The sequence below is a fragment of the Rissa tridactyla genome, chromosome W (assembly GCF_028500815.1).
Source record: "Rissa tridactyla isolate bRisTri1 chromosome W, bRisTri1.patW.cur.20221130, whole genome shotgun sequence".
Taxonomy (NCBI): Eukaryota; Metazoa; Chordata; class Aves; order Charadriiformes; family Laridae; genus Rissa; species Rissa tridactyla.
In genome coordinates, this window is record NC_071496.1 from 7876803 (window position 1) to 7896281 (window position 19479).

At 38.5% G+C, this 19479-nt stretch overlaps 1 protein-coding gene across 1 annotated transcript in view; it reads right to left on the bottom strand.

The window, feature by feature from the left end:
- Positions 1 to 3060: 3060 nt before the first annotated feature.
- LOC128902132 (F-BAR domain only protein 2-like) overlaps positions 3061 to 19479 on the bottom strand; it is a 152842-nt gene continuing 136423 nt past the window's right edge. Inside the window, exons 20-26 of the mRNA XM_054184550.1 lie at positions 15830 to 15941; positions 15065 to 15220; positions 12642 to 12774; positions 9763 to 9962; positions 6626 to 6690; positions 3414 to 3578; positions 3061 to 3179 (exon numbers count right to left, since the gene is read on the bottom strand). Of these exons, the coding sequence (XP_054040525.1) occupies positions 3157 to 3179; positions 3414 to 3578; positions 6626 to 6690; positions 9763 to 9962; positions 12642 to 12774; positions 15065 to 15220; positions 15830 to 15941 (854 nt within the window). The 3' untranslated portion in view covers positions 3061 to 3156. The remainder of the gene's footprint in view (positions 3180 to 3413; positions 3579 to 6625; positions 6691 to 9762; positions 9963 to 12641; positions 12775 to 15064; positions 15221 to 15829; positions 15942 to 19479) is intronic.

The window sequence follows — 19479 nt, forward strand, 5'->3', positions numbered from 1 at the left end:
AGAGACGCGAGGGTCATTGATGGGCTAGAAACTATGGCTGCACCTGGGAATGGTCAGGTAGAAGTTAAGGCTTCTTCCAGCAAAAAGGCGGCAGGACCAGTAGCCCAGCTGAAGTGCTTCTACCCCCCCCCCCCCAAGTACCGTGTCAAGTTTTGGGCCCCTCACCACAAAAAAGACATTGAGCTACTGGAGAGGGTACAGAGAAGGGCAACGAAGCTGGTGAGGGGTCTGGAGAACAAGTCTTATGAGGAGTGGCTGAGGGAGCTGGGGTTGTTTAGCCTGGAGTAAAGGAGGCTGAGGGGAGACCTTATCGCTCTCTACAACTACCTGAAAGGAGGTTGTAGGGAGGTGGGGGTCGGTCTCTTCTCCCAAGTAACAGACAATAGGACAAGAGGGAATGGCCTCAAGTTGCACCAGGGGAGGTTTAGACTGGATATCTTGAAAAATTTTTACACTGAAAGGGTTGTTAAGTCTTGGAACAAGCTGCCCAGGGAAGTGGTTGAGTCACCATCCCTGGAAGTATTTAAAAGATGGGTAGACATAGTGCTTAGGGATATGGTTTAGTGATGGTTTTAGTCAGTGTTAGGTTGATGGTTGGACTAGATGATCTGAAAGGTCCCTTCCAACCTAGGCAATTCTATGATTCTAATATCTAAATCTCCCCTCTTTCAGTTTAAAACCATTATCCCTCATCCTATTGCTCCACTCCCTGATAAACAGTCCCTCCCCAACTTTCCTGTATGCCCCCTTTAGATGTTGGAAGGGGCTCTAAGGTCTTTCCTGTACTGATTACTACTTCTTACAAATCAATTGACATTTTAAAAACATTCAGTACGGGCATAGCTTTGTTCTATTATTGCTTAGAAGCTTTGTGGGACTAACTGCGAAAGTATAAGCAATATAAATCAGTATTTAAATTATATTTTACATGTTTATTTTTTGGATGCAAAATTTTTTTTAAATTTATATTTTATGAAAAATCAGAAGTATTTACAATTTTTGTAAGATCAAGTTGTATGCTCTAATTTACAGTCTGATGTAGTGACAATCTATAAAAATTCAGATGCTTTAGAGTTGTGTTTACAAATTAATTTTCTTAGGAGGCAGCTACAAGGATAGTGCTGTATACACAAGCAAGAACCAGCTTGCTACATATGGTTTTCTTATCAGACACGTGTACTTTTTAGATTGTTTTTTAATTTCTTTACAAAAAGTCTATATAAACTTGCATGGCTTCAAAATTGTAACCTGCACCCAATGCAAATGTATGTATAATCACCTAGTTTAAAAGTGCTGAAACAGAACTACTTAATTTAACTAAGAAATGAAAGTAATACTTGATTAAAAACAGTAATACAGTTTTGGGTTTTCATTAATAAAATATTGTCATGTTAAACATGGTTTGATTGCAAAGCAGATTACAATTAAGATTCCAGTAAAAAGACTGTACCATTTTATGAGTTAGAAATTTACCATTCAATAAGATTAGCAAGTTAAGAGCCAAATATACTCTTCCAATCAAATCTACAGTTATAGTATGTGCTTAGTGCTAATAATGGAACTCTTTTCTGCAAAACTGTATAGCATACATTAGAATTTATGTAACCACTTCAAAGCTTAATTTATTGTAAAGCTTTAGCAGTCCAATTCATTACTGGTTTTGCATGAATTAGTTCAAGCAAATTTTATTGTTTTAATAGAGAATTTGACATAGATACTGGTATTCAAAATGGTCATATAAAATTCCCACTTGTAGGGTACTGAATTATTTTGCCCAATACTTTTTATTTCAGCATTGAAAACACACTTGATAGTGCAAATACATAAGACTTTCTAAATTTCGGACTTGCTTTAAAAAAATGTTACTAATGTGTCACTTCCCTGTGCTAAGGCTGTGGCAAGCAGATTGGATGACAATACAAATATTAAAATTGGTGGGTTTAGATAAAATTTAAATTAATAGATATGGCAGTACTTGTCATCCTGTTTCTATAAAATACCCTTCTAAAATGCTATTCCTCCCAAAGTACTATGTTTACATTCACATCACGCAACCCTCAAAGCACTTAAATTCCAAAGACTTGCAGTCAAAGTGAAAGGAAATGCTGTTTGCTTTTACCATCTTCTGTGATTTTTCAGGATTTTCATCTTTGGTGACATTAAAGTTACTATCTCAAAATTTCAAAGTCCTGCGTGATGCATCTCCCTTTACTACAGTCGCATTTATTGCAATTACCCCATGAGAAAGTAAACCAGTATTTTAAAGCTTTTTCTTTTAAAACAATCTCCAGTTTTGCAAATCTGCCTTCTAAATCCCAGTCAAAGGAATTTTTATAAAGTTGTATGTATTATACAAACACTGTGATTTCTTGATGAAGAGCCAAACTTTGAAAAAGGAATTGAGGCATTTGAATAACAAAGTGGATAGGCACAGTTGTTTTGGTTTTTTTAAAGGCACAAATGTTATGCAATTCATATAAAAATAAATTAAATCTACAGCATTGATTCAAACAATCACAACACCCATAAAATTTACTAACTGCAGAAGTAAATCTCTTCTGTCTTTTGCAATTTTGTAACACATTGCACTTAGGAAAAATCCCCTATATAAAACAACTTATATGTTAATAATATACAATATACAGACATCAAGTTACATTTTTTTATACATCTCTAAATCAGCTGGTTTTATGGCACGAGTGGATGAAAGAATATGTGAGACTTTGCCTCTGTTTTCTTTAAAAACTGGCAATTAAAGAATCTGAAAAATTAATATTACTTATGGGAAGCTCAAATATTTCTTCATTGCTTTCCTACATTTTTAGGTTTAATGGTTACAGTATAACATACAATTTCATACTTTCATTACAATAATTGATTATTATTTTGACTTCATCTGTACAAATTTACTAAAATTTCAACAATTTTTTCCAAATATTGCAGATGATCATTTACAGATAGTGCTGAAGTGCTATTATAAAGTAATAAAAAGCTTGCAAAATGACTTTTAAAAGTGCGTTTTCTGTTCTGTAGTTCAGCCTCAAAGTAGGTCAACATTTAAAAAGAATTAATGCATCTTAAAAATAGTGTTTGAAAAGTAGAGTCGGCAGAGTGAGCTTCTTGCACTCCTTTGATCCAATGACTTCCACAGGTTCATCAGCAGTCTGCCATATACCATCCTGAAAAATAAATGTAGGTTTTTTTCAGTCAGTAGATAAAACAGATTTTGTATTTTCCTGGGTGCAGTTTGAAGAACAAAATGGAAGAACAAAAATCTGAAACAGTTTTCAGCCATGTTTTTTGAGGAAAAGTAATTATTTATGCATCACTTATTTAACAGTTTCATATTTTATAATTTAGCACTATAGAATATATCATATTAATTTGACTATATAAGCATGTTGGTGTCTTACCAGTAGCAAATCTCTTCTTAAGGAGGGAAAGTCGATAGCCAGTGCCTACTAGCTCTACATCTACTCCTGAAAGGGTGCTTCCTTCACTAATGAATTGCACTGCAAGTGTTGCTGGTTTACTGGGTCCTTTGGAAAGTTCAAATTTTGCCCTGAGGGATCCAGAACCTATAAAAATAACAAAACTGAAAGGCTGGTTGTTTTGCAAGACCAAGACAATCTCCCAAAATTTTTAGTAGTAAGGAGTAGAACTAACATGGTGATCTTTAAGACCTATTCCTAGTGGCAGTCCTGTATAAATTTTCAGAAGAGATGAGAGTACAACTCTCTTTTTTCCAACACTCTGTTTAAAATGGTGACTAGTGAATGATTTAGAGAGAAGCAATACACATTTCTACAAGATTGTACTCATATAAGAATGTATATATCAGACAGCCTGGTAATCTCTTATTACATTAAATACCCGATTGTTCCTTATTGCTTGCTGGTCTATCTTGTATGTAGTACTTTTCATTAGCAGATTTTAAAGTACATCAGAATATTTAAACGTTGTCATGATCTGCCTGGATGAATGTACATGAACAAAACCATTGGAAGAAATGCAGCTGAACAGTAATGTTCCCAGAGGAAAGAAATTCTTATTTTTCTAATAAAGACAAGATCTGATTAAATACATTTCCCCAAAAACTTCAGTTGGTTTTTCATAGACAGTGGTGAAATTCACTTCAGTGCCATTATAAAGTAGCAATAGTTCAAAATTACTTTAAGTGCAACTTTGTAGTCAATGCAAGACATTTTTAAAAAAACAACATTATTGCTGGTCTCTTTTCCTAGTTCTTAAACAATTATTTTCTTGTTCTTGCAAAATATGCTGGGAAAAAAAGATTTAAATAATTAATTAATGGAAGTCAAGTCTTTGACTTTAATAAAAGTCAAGTATTTTTAATTCTTTAAAACAACTAGTCAGTAGGAACTGCTAAATGAGGAGAAAAGTTAGTAATGGAAATGTTACTAGGGTAAAAGCAGGAATTGATGAACAAAATTGGTTTATGTAATGGCTTGTTCTTGATAAATATGGCTTAAAGTCCATTTCATTTCTTCAGTAGGTCTGTCACAGTTTGGTTAAATTGGAACTTCTTTCCACTGTAAATATGGAAACTCATATATTCAAGTGCTTTGAAAGTTTGTTCTGCATTTTATCTCTGTCTGCAACTGATAGCTTACATAATGTGCTGGAACATAAAAAACCCAAAACATCAAAAAAATAGCATAGCCAGCAGGGCGAGGGAGGTGATTCTGCTCCTCTGCTCTTGCTCTGGTGGGACCCCACCTGGAGTACTGTGTCCAGCTCTGGGGCCTCAGCACAGCATGGACCTGTTGGAGCGGGTCCAGAGGAGGCCACAAAGATGATGAGAGGGCTGGAGAACCTCTGCTGTGAGGACAGGCTGAGAGAGCTGGGGTTGTTCAGCCTGGAGAAGAGAAGGCTCCAGGGAGACCTTAGAGCCCCTTCCACTCCCTAAAGGGGCTACAGGAAAGATGGGGACAAACTTTTTAGCAGGGCCTGTTGCGATAGGACAAGGGGTAGCGGTTTAAACTGAAAGAGGGGAAATTCAGACTAGATATAAGGAAGAAATTTTTAACAATGAGGGTGATGAAACACTGGCACGGGTTGCCCAGAGAGATGGTAGATGCCCCATCCCTGGAAACATTCAAGGTCAGGTTGGACGGGGCTCTGAGCAACCTGATCTAGTTGAAGATGTCCCTGCTCATTGCAGGGGGGTTTGACTAGATGACCTTTAAAGGTCCCTTCCACCCAAACCATTCTATAATTTTACCATCCTGTACACCAGAATAAGGAGGACTTCAAGACTTTTGTCCTAATATTAAGAGTGTTTCTGCAACTTTTCCCTTTGTTTCCATAAGTGTAAGACTGGCATAGTATTGCTTCCTCTTAAACACTGAATTGTGAGTACTAAGTGTTTATACTCAAAGAAAAGGGGAAGAAAGTGGGAAGAGAAGGGAACATAGCAGAAGCAGTGGGATACGTGCAAATCTACTGAACATACACAAGACATGATCTGCATCACTGGCAGCCCATTTTATGCTTCTCTGCAGGTGTGCAGTAGCTCTTTATCTGGCTGCATTCATGTTTTAGTATGATTCTTTTATTTTAAAAGAAGCTCTGCACTTTGGTAAAGAAAAAAGAGAAAGATATCATAATCATAATGGAAGACAGATGGTAAAGAACTGTGTGGTCAGTGAATGATAAAGTACACCAGACTACAGCAATAACCTCTATCAGATCAAATTCTCTCTGATTTTGTTTGAATGACTACCACAGCTTTGCAGCCTTTGCAGCAACAGAAGAGGTTTTTCCCTTCCTAGGCTTGTGGTTCCTATATGAAACCAGTCATATTTACAAGCAAATCTGTGCTTTCATAATTCCCTTCACTAAATTCTCAACAGGGCCAAAGGCATTACACTTCAAGTCCATTTCTCCACAAAGGCTTTGTGGATGAGATGCCTCCCTTTGGCTCTTGTTTTTCTGCTTCAGAAAAACATTGCATCTGCAAAGGCTGCAAGGGCTGTGACATCAACTGGACCTCAGGGAAAGGCAGCTGGGCAGAGGACAACTATTAGTACCTTACAAAATGCTATATAAATTACCACTGTGAGCAGATGTGCATAGATTATTTTTTTTCCTGGAGTCGTATATGGTCAAAACAAAAACCCTCAAAATGTTGGTCAAGAATCATCTATAGTTGAGCCTATCTCAGCACGGGGCTTTTGGATTTATTTTTTTTTTCTTTCCCCCAGTTCTTCCACTTACCTCTTTCTACTTTATCTCAATTGTCAGTGTGTGGAAAAACAGAACAGATATTAAACATATTTTCCTTTGAATAACTGCTCATTTCCAAATAGCATTGATGTAATAATTTCCTTGCCCAGTCTAAACTATTTTAGTGGTACTTGCTGCTTTCAAGAGGCATCACTATTTTTCTTTTTATATATAATGTGTATATATATATAATGTATATACATGTATAATATTTTTACATCTCACTGTTAATGGAATCTCTCAGGAGGAATTTAATTGAGAAGGTGAACAGGATACAGCAAGTGTAAACAGGCATGAGGACACAGGCTAAAATTATTACCTTTTTACTGTTATCATTTTTCTTTACAAGAAAACAAAACAAAAGAGTTCAACTTGCCTCCATTCTCAGACTTCTCTGAAATGCTAGATATTTTCCAATAAGCTTTTGTCTGGTCTGCATTCCTGTAAGAGAACGGTGGGTTAGTTATAAGCACCAATTTTTAGAATATTATTTCCCTAGATGTATACTGGTACCTTACAGGACATGCGCGTATAACCTACATCTCTCAATGGAGGTTTATAAAAAATATCTGATCATTTTAAGGTGAGTTTGTGGAAAACTATACAAAGCAAACAGAAGGGTGTGTCTGCATTGCCCCTGAGCTTGCAGCAGAGCTCAGATGTACATACCACCTTGTTAAACAGTTAACACTGTCCTATGCCGAGGTTATGGCTCCACTTCACAAAACCCTCTATGGTCTCAAAGGGTAAGGAAAGGCCAAACATGCTGGAAGCAGTTTGAAAGCTGGGTCTTTATGCTTCATGACTGTAAGAGACAACTCGTAATTTCCCCTAAACAAAGCAGCCTGAGGAATGTCTCAATCAAAGCAGCCTGAGGAATGTCTCGATCACTCGAAGTACCAGACTAACGCCTGCTTATCTCTTGTGTGATTCATGGGAGAGAGAAAAACTCATTCTCCAAGTGTTACAGAAACAGAATAGCCCTGTTTTTTCTCCCAGCAAAGACCAGCTGTTTCTTCGGAAGGATGCTATGGCTGGTGATAACCCTTGCCTCATTACCTGTGAAATGCATATTAAAGTTCACACCCCTGCATATGCTAATGAAGATTATAGAGATCATACTAAACATATATGACTATAGCTCTCATCTCCCCACCCAAATCATACTACACGTTACCCAGGGGGGAGAGAAACTGGAGATGAAACTGCCCCTAGGAGTGGGCGAACATAAAAGGGGGAAGACTTTCCCTGAAGAGAGGATTTCTGCCGGAGAAGATTTTTCCCTGAAGAGATTTTCCTTGGGGAATTTCACAGAGCAGCACTTCTATGACCCGCATTGGCCGGACCAATGCTGGAACCAAGACCGGTGATCTCTTTATCTCTCTCTCTCGTTCTGCCTCTCCTTCTCTATCTCTCTGTTTCTTTTTCTTTTCTCTTAAAAAGTAACGCAATGCGTACCTTACTGCTTGCCATAATTTGCTTTATACCTAACCAATTATCGTGGACCTAGTTAAGACCTATACTAATCACTGTAGGAATCTAATAAATGTTTGTATATGGACCTTGAGATTTGTCTCACTTTAGTCCACGCTGCTGGGGATTCGCGAATCTGAGTCACTTGCCCCCCCTCTTTTCTGAGTGCTCTCTGATTGCTCTCCCCTTTGTGAGACTCCTGGCTGTGTAAATTTTATTCTATTTCCATTCTAGTAAAACTAGTTGGCAGAAGCGACTCAGGGTTTAAGCTAACTTCTGATGCTGTAAAGGGGCAGAAAAGCAAAGGGCACCAAGCACCATAGTCTCTAAGCTGACAGGGTATTTTTAACTCTTTGAGCACTTTGCAGCTGTTTCATCAAAGGAAAGTCAACAACTTAAAGCTGTGAGCAGCATGAAGTGCTGATAGGTTTGAAATTGTCTTTGGCATTGGTGTAGCAGAAGTGAAGTGCTCACACAAGTAGCAGAGATGGTAGTGGTTACTTGCAGGAGGTCGAATTATAAAACATTTATTCTTTAAGAAGACCCCAAAACCCCACCACCCAGTCCACTAGACCAAACATATAGCAGGAGACACATACTAGAGCTGCCTGGGACGTGACTGTATTTTTTTTTGTCAGCTTTCAAGGCTCAAAATTCTGGCCTTGGGTAGTTGCCTAGGTGAAAGAGAGAATACCTGGGGCTCGAGACCCTTACTCTGATGAAACTGCAATGAAACTATCACTAAGTTTTGAGTCTTCCTAGCTAGCGCTAGGTGTTCTGGGTGGGCATTCCTGCTCTCACTCAGGTTTCATTACTGAGGGGTTTGTGGAAGAAGCCTGAGCAGGGAGGGGGGAGACTGGCTTCGCTAAAAGCTCTAATCAAGTTGTGCAGGCAGGATACCAGACCCGCTCTTGTTCAGAATAAGCTTAAGGTGATTTGGTTAAAAGTATTGTTTCCTTGAAATACCAAGTCAAGAAAGATTCAGTCTTGCCAGGATTTTTTTCACTTAAAATGACACTGTATTACCACTTTGTCTAATTAACACATTTAAATATATCACCTCCAGAAACATTAGAAACTTTCAGATAAATACACCAGGTTTATTTTATTTCTGAACCTTGCTTTATAAGGTAAACTGCTCTATAAGTAATAAGGTTAATAAATCCTGACTTCCCTCAATTTGGTATTCTTTGCCCTCTTAACCTTCACGTTAAAAAGACCCTCTTATCCCTCTTGGAAATAAACAGTCCAGGAATTACATTACAGCTGGGCAAATACCCATGTGCTGTCAAACCACAGACACAGTAATTGAATTCTGCTCACCTTTTGCTCCAGGGATGTCCCACCCTGCCTAAGCCCTGCTACCCTCTACTTGTTTTCACAAAGTTGTAGAAACATAATTATCTGAGACAGGTGTCTCACTTTCAAGTGCTGCTGTAAATGGTCTGAAAGCTTAGAAGGTGGCAGCAGGTAGCTGTGAGTCAGATAATAATCAGCACAATGCTTGAATTGAGAGACAATGCTACCTGGCTTATGAAGAGCTCCTCAGTTACGTAAGTTTGTTTTAAAACCATTTCAATTAGAAGCTAATTTTTAAGCTAGAACAATCAAGAAATCTTTTTAAGAACTACATTTCCTCTACTCTCTCTATATAATCTATATATATGGATATATTTATACACACATATATAATGGTTTTTTAACCATTAAGATATTTTTGTTTCAAATCACATCATTAAAAATAACTATCCTGTGTATTGGCCAAAAGAAAGCAAACATTGGAAATTTCAGAAAGGCTTGTATTTAGAAAGGTTTGTATTATTACACAGTTGGAATAGGTACATATAGTCTCATTTTAGTTTATGTGAATTGGCTGTATGTCATCTGTTTTGGACCAGAAAATGTCCTAAACATCTGATACCATGCATTTTATCAAGAGGAAAAAAATTAGCTGTTTCTTCCAGTGAAATTTTTCAGGCTGATACTAATGAATACACTGAAATGAATTTGAAATAATAAAAATAAAAGTATTAATATTACCATTTTGCAGGTGGAAGTGATTGCATGTTTGTTACTCCTCCATCTACTGGTACCACAACCTGGACATTAGACAGCATACTAGGCACATTCATAGACTCTGGATTGTATTTATAATCCACTCTCACATCAGTAGTGCTAGCATTACATTTCCAGTAAGTTGCAAGATTCAAGGGAGAGGAGTGGATGCCATTTGAAGATACCTGTAAAAGAATAAACCATTGAAAGCAGAACAATTGACCTCTGAGACCATAATCTCAGAATTGTGAAGACTGTTGTAGCCTAAAGTAATTCCCATTCTTTTAATTTTAAATTAAAATAATTTTAAAAAGGTTTAAACTCCCTCTGGCCCACAAGGCTCCTTCCTGTTCTGGCTTTCATAAGTCAAAACAGTTTTGGTTTAGTCTTGTGTTCTGCCTCACACAAGAAACATGCTTGCAGCAAAATGACTTCAGCCTTAGCAGTTGTGTGCCATACCAATTCAGATGCCCAAACAGCCAGCAGCAGAGGGCGATACCTGTCACTGGACAGGCAGCCAGCAAAACAGTTCTTACCTACTAAATGCATTCTTTTCCTGCTGCAGGAGGGTTGGATGCTGCTGCTTCTGTAGCTGAGCTTGTGCTACTGCCCTGCTGCACCTCTACCACCTTCCTAGTCTACTCGAGGAACCTTCTACGCCCTGGTGTCCTGTCTCGCCTTTCCTTGGCAGCCCAGAACCCAGAAAGGGGAAAATCTGCCAGGGCTTCCGCATGCCACTGCCTTATTTTTCTCCAACAGTAAAGATCTTAAATAGATCTCATTTTTCCCACAGTACTAATTTCTGCAATCCAAAAATATGTTCTGTTCCTTCCATTTTTCTCAGGAATTCTCTGTGTACCTAGCATGCTTCTTATAGATTCAGTACGCCAAGATTTTAAACTATATTGGGAGGATGTGGAAGGCTACAATAATATTAATAGCTGCACTTTTAGGTTTTGGTTTTTGATGTAGAGACAGTTGGCTCAGATGTTCAACCATCTCAATGCAGGCTTAGCAAATTCCTGTTCTCCCTTTTGAGGAGAGTCTGTCTATTTTGACTTTTCATGAAGATTTTTTGTCGACAGCCAGAACATCTTCTCGCAGATTCACAGAATGGTTGAGGTTGGAAGGGACCTCTGGAGGTCATCTGGTCCAACCCCCCTGTTCAAGCAGGGCCACCTAGAGCTGGCTGCCCAGAACCACGTCCAGACGGCTTTTGAATATCTCCAAGGAGGGAGACTCCACAAGCTCTCTGGACAACCTGTGCCAGTACTCAGTCACCCTCACAGTCAAAAAATGCTTCCTGATGTTCAGAGGGAACCTCCTGTGTTTCAGTTTGTGCCCATTCCCTCTGGTTCTGTCACTGGGCACCACTGAAAAGAGCCTGGCTCAGTCTTCTTTGCACTCTCCCTTCAGGTATTTATACACATGGATGAGGTTCCCTTTCAGTCTTCTCTTCTCCAGGTTAAACAGTCCCAGCTCTCTCAGCCTTTCCTCATAGGAGAGAGGCTCCAGTCCCTTCATTATCTTTGTGGCCCTTCACTGCACTCTCTCCAGTAGCTCCATGTCTCTCTCATACTGAGAAGCCCAGAACTGGCCACAGTACTCCAGGTGTGGCCTCACCAGTGCTGAGTAGAGGGGAAGGATCACCTCCCTTGACCTGCTGGCAATACTTTGCCTAATGCAGCCCAGGATACTGTTAGCCTTCTTTGCAGCAAGGGCACATTGCTGGCTCATGTTCAACTTGGTATCTACCAGGACCCACAGGGCCTTTTCTGCAAAGCTGCTTCCCAGCTGGGTGGCCCCCAGCGTATACTGGTGCCTGGGGTTGTTCCTCCCCAGGTGTGGGACTTTGCACTTCCCCTTGTTGAACTTCATGAAGTTCCTGTCAGCCCATTTCTCCAGCCTGTCGAGGTCCTTCTGGATGGCAGCACGACCCTCTGGCCTATCAGCCACTCCTCCCAGTTTTGTCATCTGCAAACTTGCTGAGGGTACACTCTGTCCCCTCATCCAGATCTTTAATGAAGATGTTAAACAGGATCGGACACAGTATTGACCCTGGGGTACACTGGATAGGTACTGGCCTCCAACTAGACCTTATGCCACTGACCATCACACTCTGGGCCTGGCTGTTCAGCCAGTTCTCAATCCACCTCACTGTCTGCTCATCCAGCCTGTACTTCATCTGCTTCTCTATGAGGATGCTATGGGAGACAGTGTCAAAAGCCTTCCTGAAGTCAAGGTAGACAATATCCACTGCTCTCCCCTCATCTACCAGGTCAGTCATTTTATCACAGAAGTTTATCAAATTGGTCAAGCGTGACTACCCCTTGGTCAGTCCATGCTGACTACTCCCAATCACCTTCTTGTCCGTCACGTGCCTGTAAGTGGTTTCCAGAATGAGTTGTTCCATTATATTGTAAGAGGTGAGAACATCATGCATTCTCATATATTACAGTTGATTAGCTACAGCATCCAAAAATTATGCAATTACAAAATCAAAATACAATGTAATTACAAACTCAAACACACACCAAAACTCCTAAATTCGAGGAAAACTTAACTTTGTTAACAAATACCTAAAGAAGCAGTGTTTGAAGCTTGCACACATGAATTGGACTGAAGTGTGAGAAAGCTGAAACAAGTCATGAATGACCAGGGAATGACATGAAGGCATAACACGAATGCACTCAGCCTGGGCAGAGCCTATGCATTGGAAACAGTAACATACCCAGAATTGGCCTAGATGAGGGATGACAGTTCACCTGCATGCAAGCAGGCAAAGAACAATTCTTATGATTTCTGTATAGAGATGAAATCTGCCAGAGGTACTTAAAAAATTCCAAAGGGAAAAAAGTGTTTACCTGATACTTTAAAACATCCACATTATAATAGGAAGCAGATGGATTCTGCTCTGATAATTTCTTCAGGTAGACAGTTATAGCTTGCATGTTCATCCAGAAATCCTTAGTACTGGAGTCACTTTGTGACTGATCACTACAAAGAAAAAGAAAGGTAGGAATCAGAAGGCAACACTGAGTTTTATTATTTTGGATGTCTAAAAATTAGGACTAGATCTTTCCCCTTCTTCAATATTTCAAGCAAGAATTTGTTCTAATGATTTATAACACATAATTGTACCTTCCTAAATATTAAGACAAATTAACTGCTTGTTGTATCTGGGAAAAATTCTCCTTCTAGGTTTTGGAGCACTGAGTTTCCTCCACTGATGATCTGCATCACAAGATGGAGTTAACGTTGAATTTGGATTTTACCTTTAATAAAACACAATTTTAATACAATCAGGTCCTGTAAGAATGTGTGGGAGGTGGGGATGAAAGTGGTCTTTGAAAAGAATTGTTATCCAATTTGGAATAAATCCTAAAATCATAATTAGCTTTTGTTATGACATGGCTTCACTAATGCGCTGAATTAAGATTTGTGCTGTATGTGTTACCACACTTTCACATATTTATAGTAAGCGTAAGCTTTCAAAATTTTTTAAATTAAAAGTGATTTTCAAATTATTATAAACAATTGTTTCTCAGATACTTATAGTTACATTCAATCTTAGTAACAATTTATTATATCATTTCTATATGTAGGTAAGAGTGCACATGACTGCAGAAGCAAAATCCTGATTGGGAGGCTACTGGAGCATGAAAAGGTGTTTTGCACATCAAGAATATTTTAATCTCTGGTTGCATCAGGTTTATTTTTTGATAAGGATGAAGCTTTTAAGAAAACTGATTCAGAAACAAAATTCAAATCACTTAAGAATCCAAGAGCTCCACGGATCATCTGTGGATACATAGAGGAACTGCATCCATCTCAAAGGAGACATGCAGAGTGTGTGTGCAGAGTGTGTGTGCAGAGTGAGAGCTGAAAACGAGCACCTGGAACACAGTAAATATGACTGCAATGGGTTAAATGTCCTAGAACAGTGACTTACATACCAGTAGCCTGTCCAATTTACTTAGAATTTGGTTCTCAATACAGTGTTGTACAGTGTTCAGTAAAATATATAAACACTTATCACAGAGGCCTTCCGAAATTTAAACAAATGAAACCAGTAGCAAAATCCTTCTGCTGCTCCAAAACCAAGTGCAAGTAAAAACAGAAATTCTGACGTCTCCACAAATATCACTCACATTAAAAAGTTCCATCCCTATAAATACTAAGCAAATGATAGTCATTACAGTATATGATGAAAAGTCAAATTATTACCATATGGGTTTAACTTCATAAATATCCAGTACATGCATCCTTTCTAATTAGAGGTGAAATGTTATAGCACTCGGACAAGAATACCAGACATTTTCACTTTTTTCCAAAATATAATTTTTCAGTATAATTCACTGTCAGATATGGCTCTGCTAACATTTCAGTTATAAACTGTCATGTCAAAGAATGATAAATTTAATTTTGTATGAATCATTCATTACATTAAGTATGAATGATCAAAATGAAATTAAATACAAACGAATGAATGTATGTGGATTGATTGTTTCAAGTTATTTCAGTAATTTAAAAAATGTAGCATTTAGAAGTGTTTAACTGTTTTTCAAATAATTTCTCCAATAAATGAAATAGAAACTGATCAGAAAGGATATCTGCTTTTACAATTGTTTTCTTTTTTTTTTGAAAAGATGTCCAAATGATGTGATTCCAGTAGCTGCTTTTCTTAAGAATTCTAAGCATGCTGCTATATGCTTGAGAGACACAGTTATGTAATGGATCTGATCTACCATAGAAATGATACAGCTTAAAAAATACACTAACTGACAAATAACTGACAAATGAGCTCCTACTACTTTTTTTCTATTTAAGACTAGTTGCATAATTTAATCTTACCATTGTTACTACTGTATAAAGAAATCCATATGACAATGAGTGTCCTATTTTTGATACCTAATTTTTCTCCGTATCTGTAATTAGTTATATTGTTCATGTAGTTTGATTAGAAAAAAATGTTTTGTTTTGTTTTTTTTAAAATATTTTGTTTAACCATTTTATTTATAAAATGTGTGTAAAAAACACAGATACATTTGAAAACTATTTTTTATGGCTCCTGTTATATTCAACATAAGTTTCAAGTCCAGTAATCACTGATATTTTTAATGGTAGCACGGAGAGAAACTGAGCTAAACAAGATTCGTTCAGGAAATTAAATTATGTATAAGCAAATCAACAAGACTGTAGAGAATTCTGATTTACATATACAACAATTCACATTTTACAAGTCATGTAGTTTACTATTATATTAAAAAAAACTAAAATACAAAACCTGTATACAAGTTGTGCATTTGGAAGAATATGCTCTAGTTTGCTTGTGTTTTTTACCCTGAGGCAGAGCACAGCTGGAGATGGGTTGCTGGTGAAGATTTTAATAATCCCACTTGGGAATGATACTGTCATATCACCAGTGATCTTCACAATACATCTAGAAGAGAATGCAAACATCAATTTTATTGCCATTCATTAACTGCCTAGTTTTAATACTAATTTTAAAGCAATCGTACTTTTATAATCTGATGAGCTGAATTCAAAACAGAAAATCTGTTTCAATTGAGGGTAATGTGGCACTATGACAATGTACTATCACTATCAACTTGGAAGTCAGATGAAATAAGAAAAAAGTTTAGCTCATTAAGCATACAGTAGTATGGGTGGATATTTTTCAGGCTTTGAAAACATGGCACAACTATGCTTAGGCAAGGCCTAAATAGCATAGCAAGCAATGTGACAGAGGGAATGAGGTGCTTTTAAGCTGCCCAAATTTACATGTAGCACCTACCTGACTATAATAAAAATCCTTCTCATTTTCAGTGTTCTCATTGAACACAGTTTTGTAAAGCAGGGATATATGGACTCCTAGCAGGATGTGGGCCAAGAGAGTGATTTGCCACTGCTGTCACTTATATCAGGGGAAAAAACCCTCTGAATCCCCCTTCTAATGTATATACATTTTCCCCCAAAATATTAAAAGTAAAACCAGTGTGTTTTCTTATTGTAACTTATTACATTCAAACCAATTCACTATTTAACTAACTTTGTGGGATCTGCTCCTTTAAAGTAGGCGTTAACAGATTCAGTAAGGGCTACTGCAACAGGCAAGGTGTCCTGGTTTCCAAGTCTGACAGGGCTGGGACCACGTGAAACACCTAGAATACATACAGTGTATAGGTTTAATTTTCAAAAAGCTTAGCAATAGATTTCAGAATAGTTGACTACACCTGTCATTTTTACAAGAGATTACTACCATCAAGGTCACAGCAGAGTCTGAAGTATTACTTGAAAAGTGTGTAGAAAAATATAAACATAGTACAATATAATCACACCATCAAAACACTGCTTAGCAGCCTAAAAAAACAGGACTATCAATATGACATTTTGTAAATAGACAAACACAAGAAAATACATATGAGACAGAGGAACACTGCATTAAAATGGCTACTGATAAAACTGAAGTCAACAGATTTAAAGGAAATTAGATGTTAACTACAATACTTTTTAAAAAGTCCCTATTGTATGCTCATAGTATGGAAAAATGTATGATAAAATAGTCACAGAAATGCAAAGAATTCAGTTACGGTATGTATGAATATAAATGCACATACATTAATATTAACCCACATAAGTGAACTGTTGAACTTTCTTTTAACTATTTCAGCCAACAAAGATTACAATTCCCAAGCAGAAATTGTTGGAGAAGTATTTTGCAAAGTTTTCTAATGTTTAAGTAGTAAATATTCTGGGAGTACCTTGGAGGTACCTGGAAATACATAGCAGTTTACAAGAAAAATAATTACCAGGCCTGCGTCAGCCTTCATAGATGCCTGTGCCTACACAACAAAGTTCCAATGCATAGCTATAAAAATCAACTCAGACCTCAGCTAAGGCTTTTTGAAATGTGTGTGTATAATTGACAAAACTGGTTGTCATAGGATTTTACTTTTCAGTAGTGTTTTATATGTGTACTGAATATAAAAGACAATACTGGAAGTTCTATCTTTTTATTAGTGCGGTACTGTAGTGGAGAGCATCTTACTAATTTTTTGTACCACTGCTGAAACAGCCTGTATCACATGCCTGCTGCGAGCTCTCAGAGGGACAGGATGTCACAGAGCTGTGCCAAGGTGGACTCACTGTATCTCAGGCTGCAGTACAGCTCACGGGTCCAGTTCTAGGACCTTTGGCAGAACTAGCAAATCTGGTTTTGATGCCCTGCCAACTGCCTCAGCCCCAACCACCATTTACAGCCCTTCAGCTGTGCTGACTCAAGAGCTAATGACACAACCATGCAAACAGTTGCACTGACACACTTGAGGAGGTTGCCAAACTGCAGAATAAAAGACTGCATCATTAGCCATAAAAAGGGCAAATAAATAAGTCTGATCAAATGGTTTTAGTTCAGTTTAGGAACAACAACTGAGATAATTTTAATATTGGCTAAACTGTTGTTGTAAAAATAAAATGTATTAAAAAATATTATCTTTATTATCTGTAGCTTCAAAGCTTTGTGTTATTTAGAAATATAGAAACAGTTTTATCTACTTGTCTTATAAGAATAAGGATTGTCACAGTAAACACATATTCCCTTTTCTTCCAAGAAAGTAGTAATGACAAACTGAAGAAACAAGACCAATTTTCAGCTTGTTTTGGAGAGGAATAGATGGAAGATTATGTTTTATAAAATTTTGGTGACTTCAGCAACATATAACTTAAGTAGTTGAGCTTTCAAGCTACTTGTATCTGCCAGACACCAGAAATAGCTGGAGAAATTTGTTTCAAAAGAAATACAATATTATTAGCTGTAGTACATTAGGATGATTAGTTAAAATGTAAATCTGCTTCTAGTACAATACCTGGTGGTGTTTCACAAAGCTTTTCAATTGTAGGAAGTGTTTCAATCAAAAGATCATCCTCTATTATGTTTAAATGAAACAAAACATTGCAAGAAATCAAAATATTTCAAGCAAAAATAGACATTATAGATGTTAAACAATTTAATATATAAAAAAATACTTCATAAATGATACCAAGGCTAAAGCATAAAAGAAATACAATTATGCATGTCTACAAGTTCACTTGGAACAAGACAATTATAGTCAACAATCCATTATTCAGAACAAATGGGGTAAGGGAAACATTGGATTGTGCAAAAGCCAAAAGAATACAGACAGTAGTGCAGAGTTGTCCTGGGTCTGGCAGGGATAGGGTTAATTCTCCCCAGGCTCCGGCAGGGACACAGGTATTCCATGCCATGTGAGCCATGCCCACCCTGAGCTGCCAGGGGAGGGGGCAGGAAGTCGCCACTTGGAGCGGGCTGGGGCATCCCAGGTCGGGTCGGTGAGCGGGTCCGGTTGGTGAGTGGCGGTTCCGTAATCGTGTTTGTATATTCCTCTATCCGTGTTATTGTTGTTGTTTTCTTGTTCCCTTTGCTGTTCTGTTAAACTGCCTTTGTCTCAACCCAAGAGTTTTGCCTTTTTCTTCCGATTCTTTCACATATTGGGAAGGCCCGAGCGAGCGGCACGTGGTTCTTTGTTGCCATCTGAGGCTAAACCACGACAGTCCTTTTTGGCGCCCAACGTGGGGCTCGAAGGGTTGAGATAATGACAAAAAATCCAACTGGAGCTTGGAAAAACGAATTTGTTGTATGCGTTTATTGTATTAGGTAAATAGTCGCTGGTCACCATGTTGCTTGGTTTGTTCTCATGGCTGGGTTATGTAAATTCCTATATGGCTTATGTACTCCCCGCAATGATGTTTGTTACTTCTGGGAGAGGGATGAGGATTATCATTCTGCTGTCCTGTGCGATATCAGCTTATGATATGATAACATCACTTGTTAGTTACTTTGGGGCGTTGATGTGGTATTGCTGTCCTCCCCGTACCTTGGGCACCGTCTCTCAGAATTTATTAATAATCACACCCAGTCTGTGGGGGAAACAGGGGGGGACACTTTCCCCAGCTCTTTTGCCTCCCTTTTCTCCTTTGGGTCAGGTATGACAGCTTTTGAGAATTTTGAATATCCTTGGGATGCTCAAACCAGCATGTTCCTAGTGTTATGTCTCCTGAATACGTTCCAGGTCTTGTTTAGGGCTAAATGACTTTTTAAGACTGCCACCCAGAGATCTGCCCTGAGGCTGGATAGTCAGGGGTGGCATGGCATGTGGGAGAACACGGGCAGGTACCTAGAGAGCTTCTCGCCTCCAGTGGTCTGGGACTTCACCCCTGAACAACTACAGGACCCTGACAGAGAGTAGAATATCTGAAGGGAAAATGCTGTGGCTATTCCAGAGAGGCACAACTCACCGCGCTGTGCTGGGCCCTGGCCAGTATCTACCAGGCACTGCTCAGTGTTACGCAGCACCCTCAGGGGGAAGAGATGGAAACCAGACCGACAGACACTGCGGCTACTGCAACCCCTGTGGTAGCCACTGCAGTTACTCCAACCCCCATAGCAGCCACTGCCACTGAACCAGGGAACCAGCCTGTGCCGGTATCAGTTGCCCCCATACAGAAGAAGTAGTACACAAAGAAATCAGTTCGCTTAGTAAGAGATGATGATGAACCAGGGCCATCACGAGAGCAGGAGGAAGAGGCAGAACCAGAGATACCCAATCCCTATCCTTGAGTGAGCTGCGGGATATGCGAAAAGATTTTAGCCGACTTTCAGGCGAGCACATTGTCACCTGG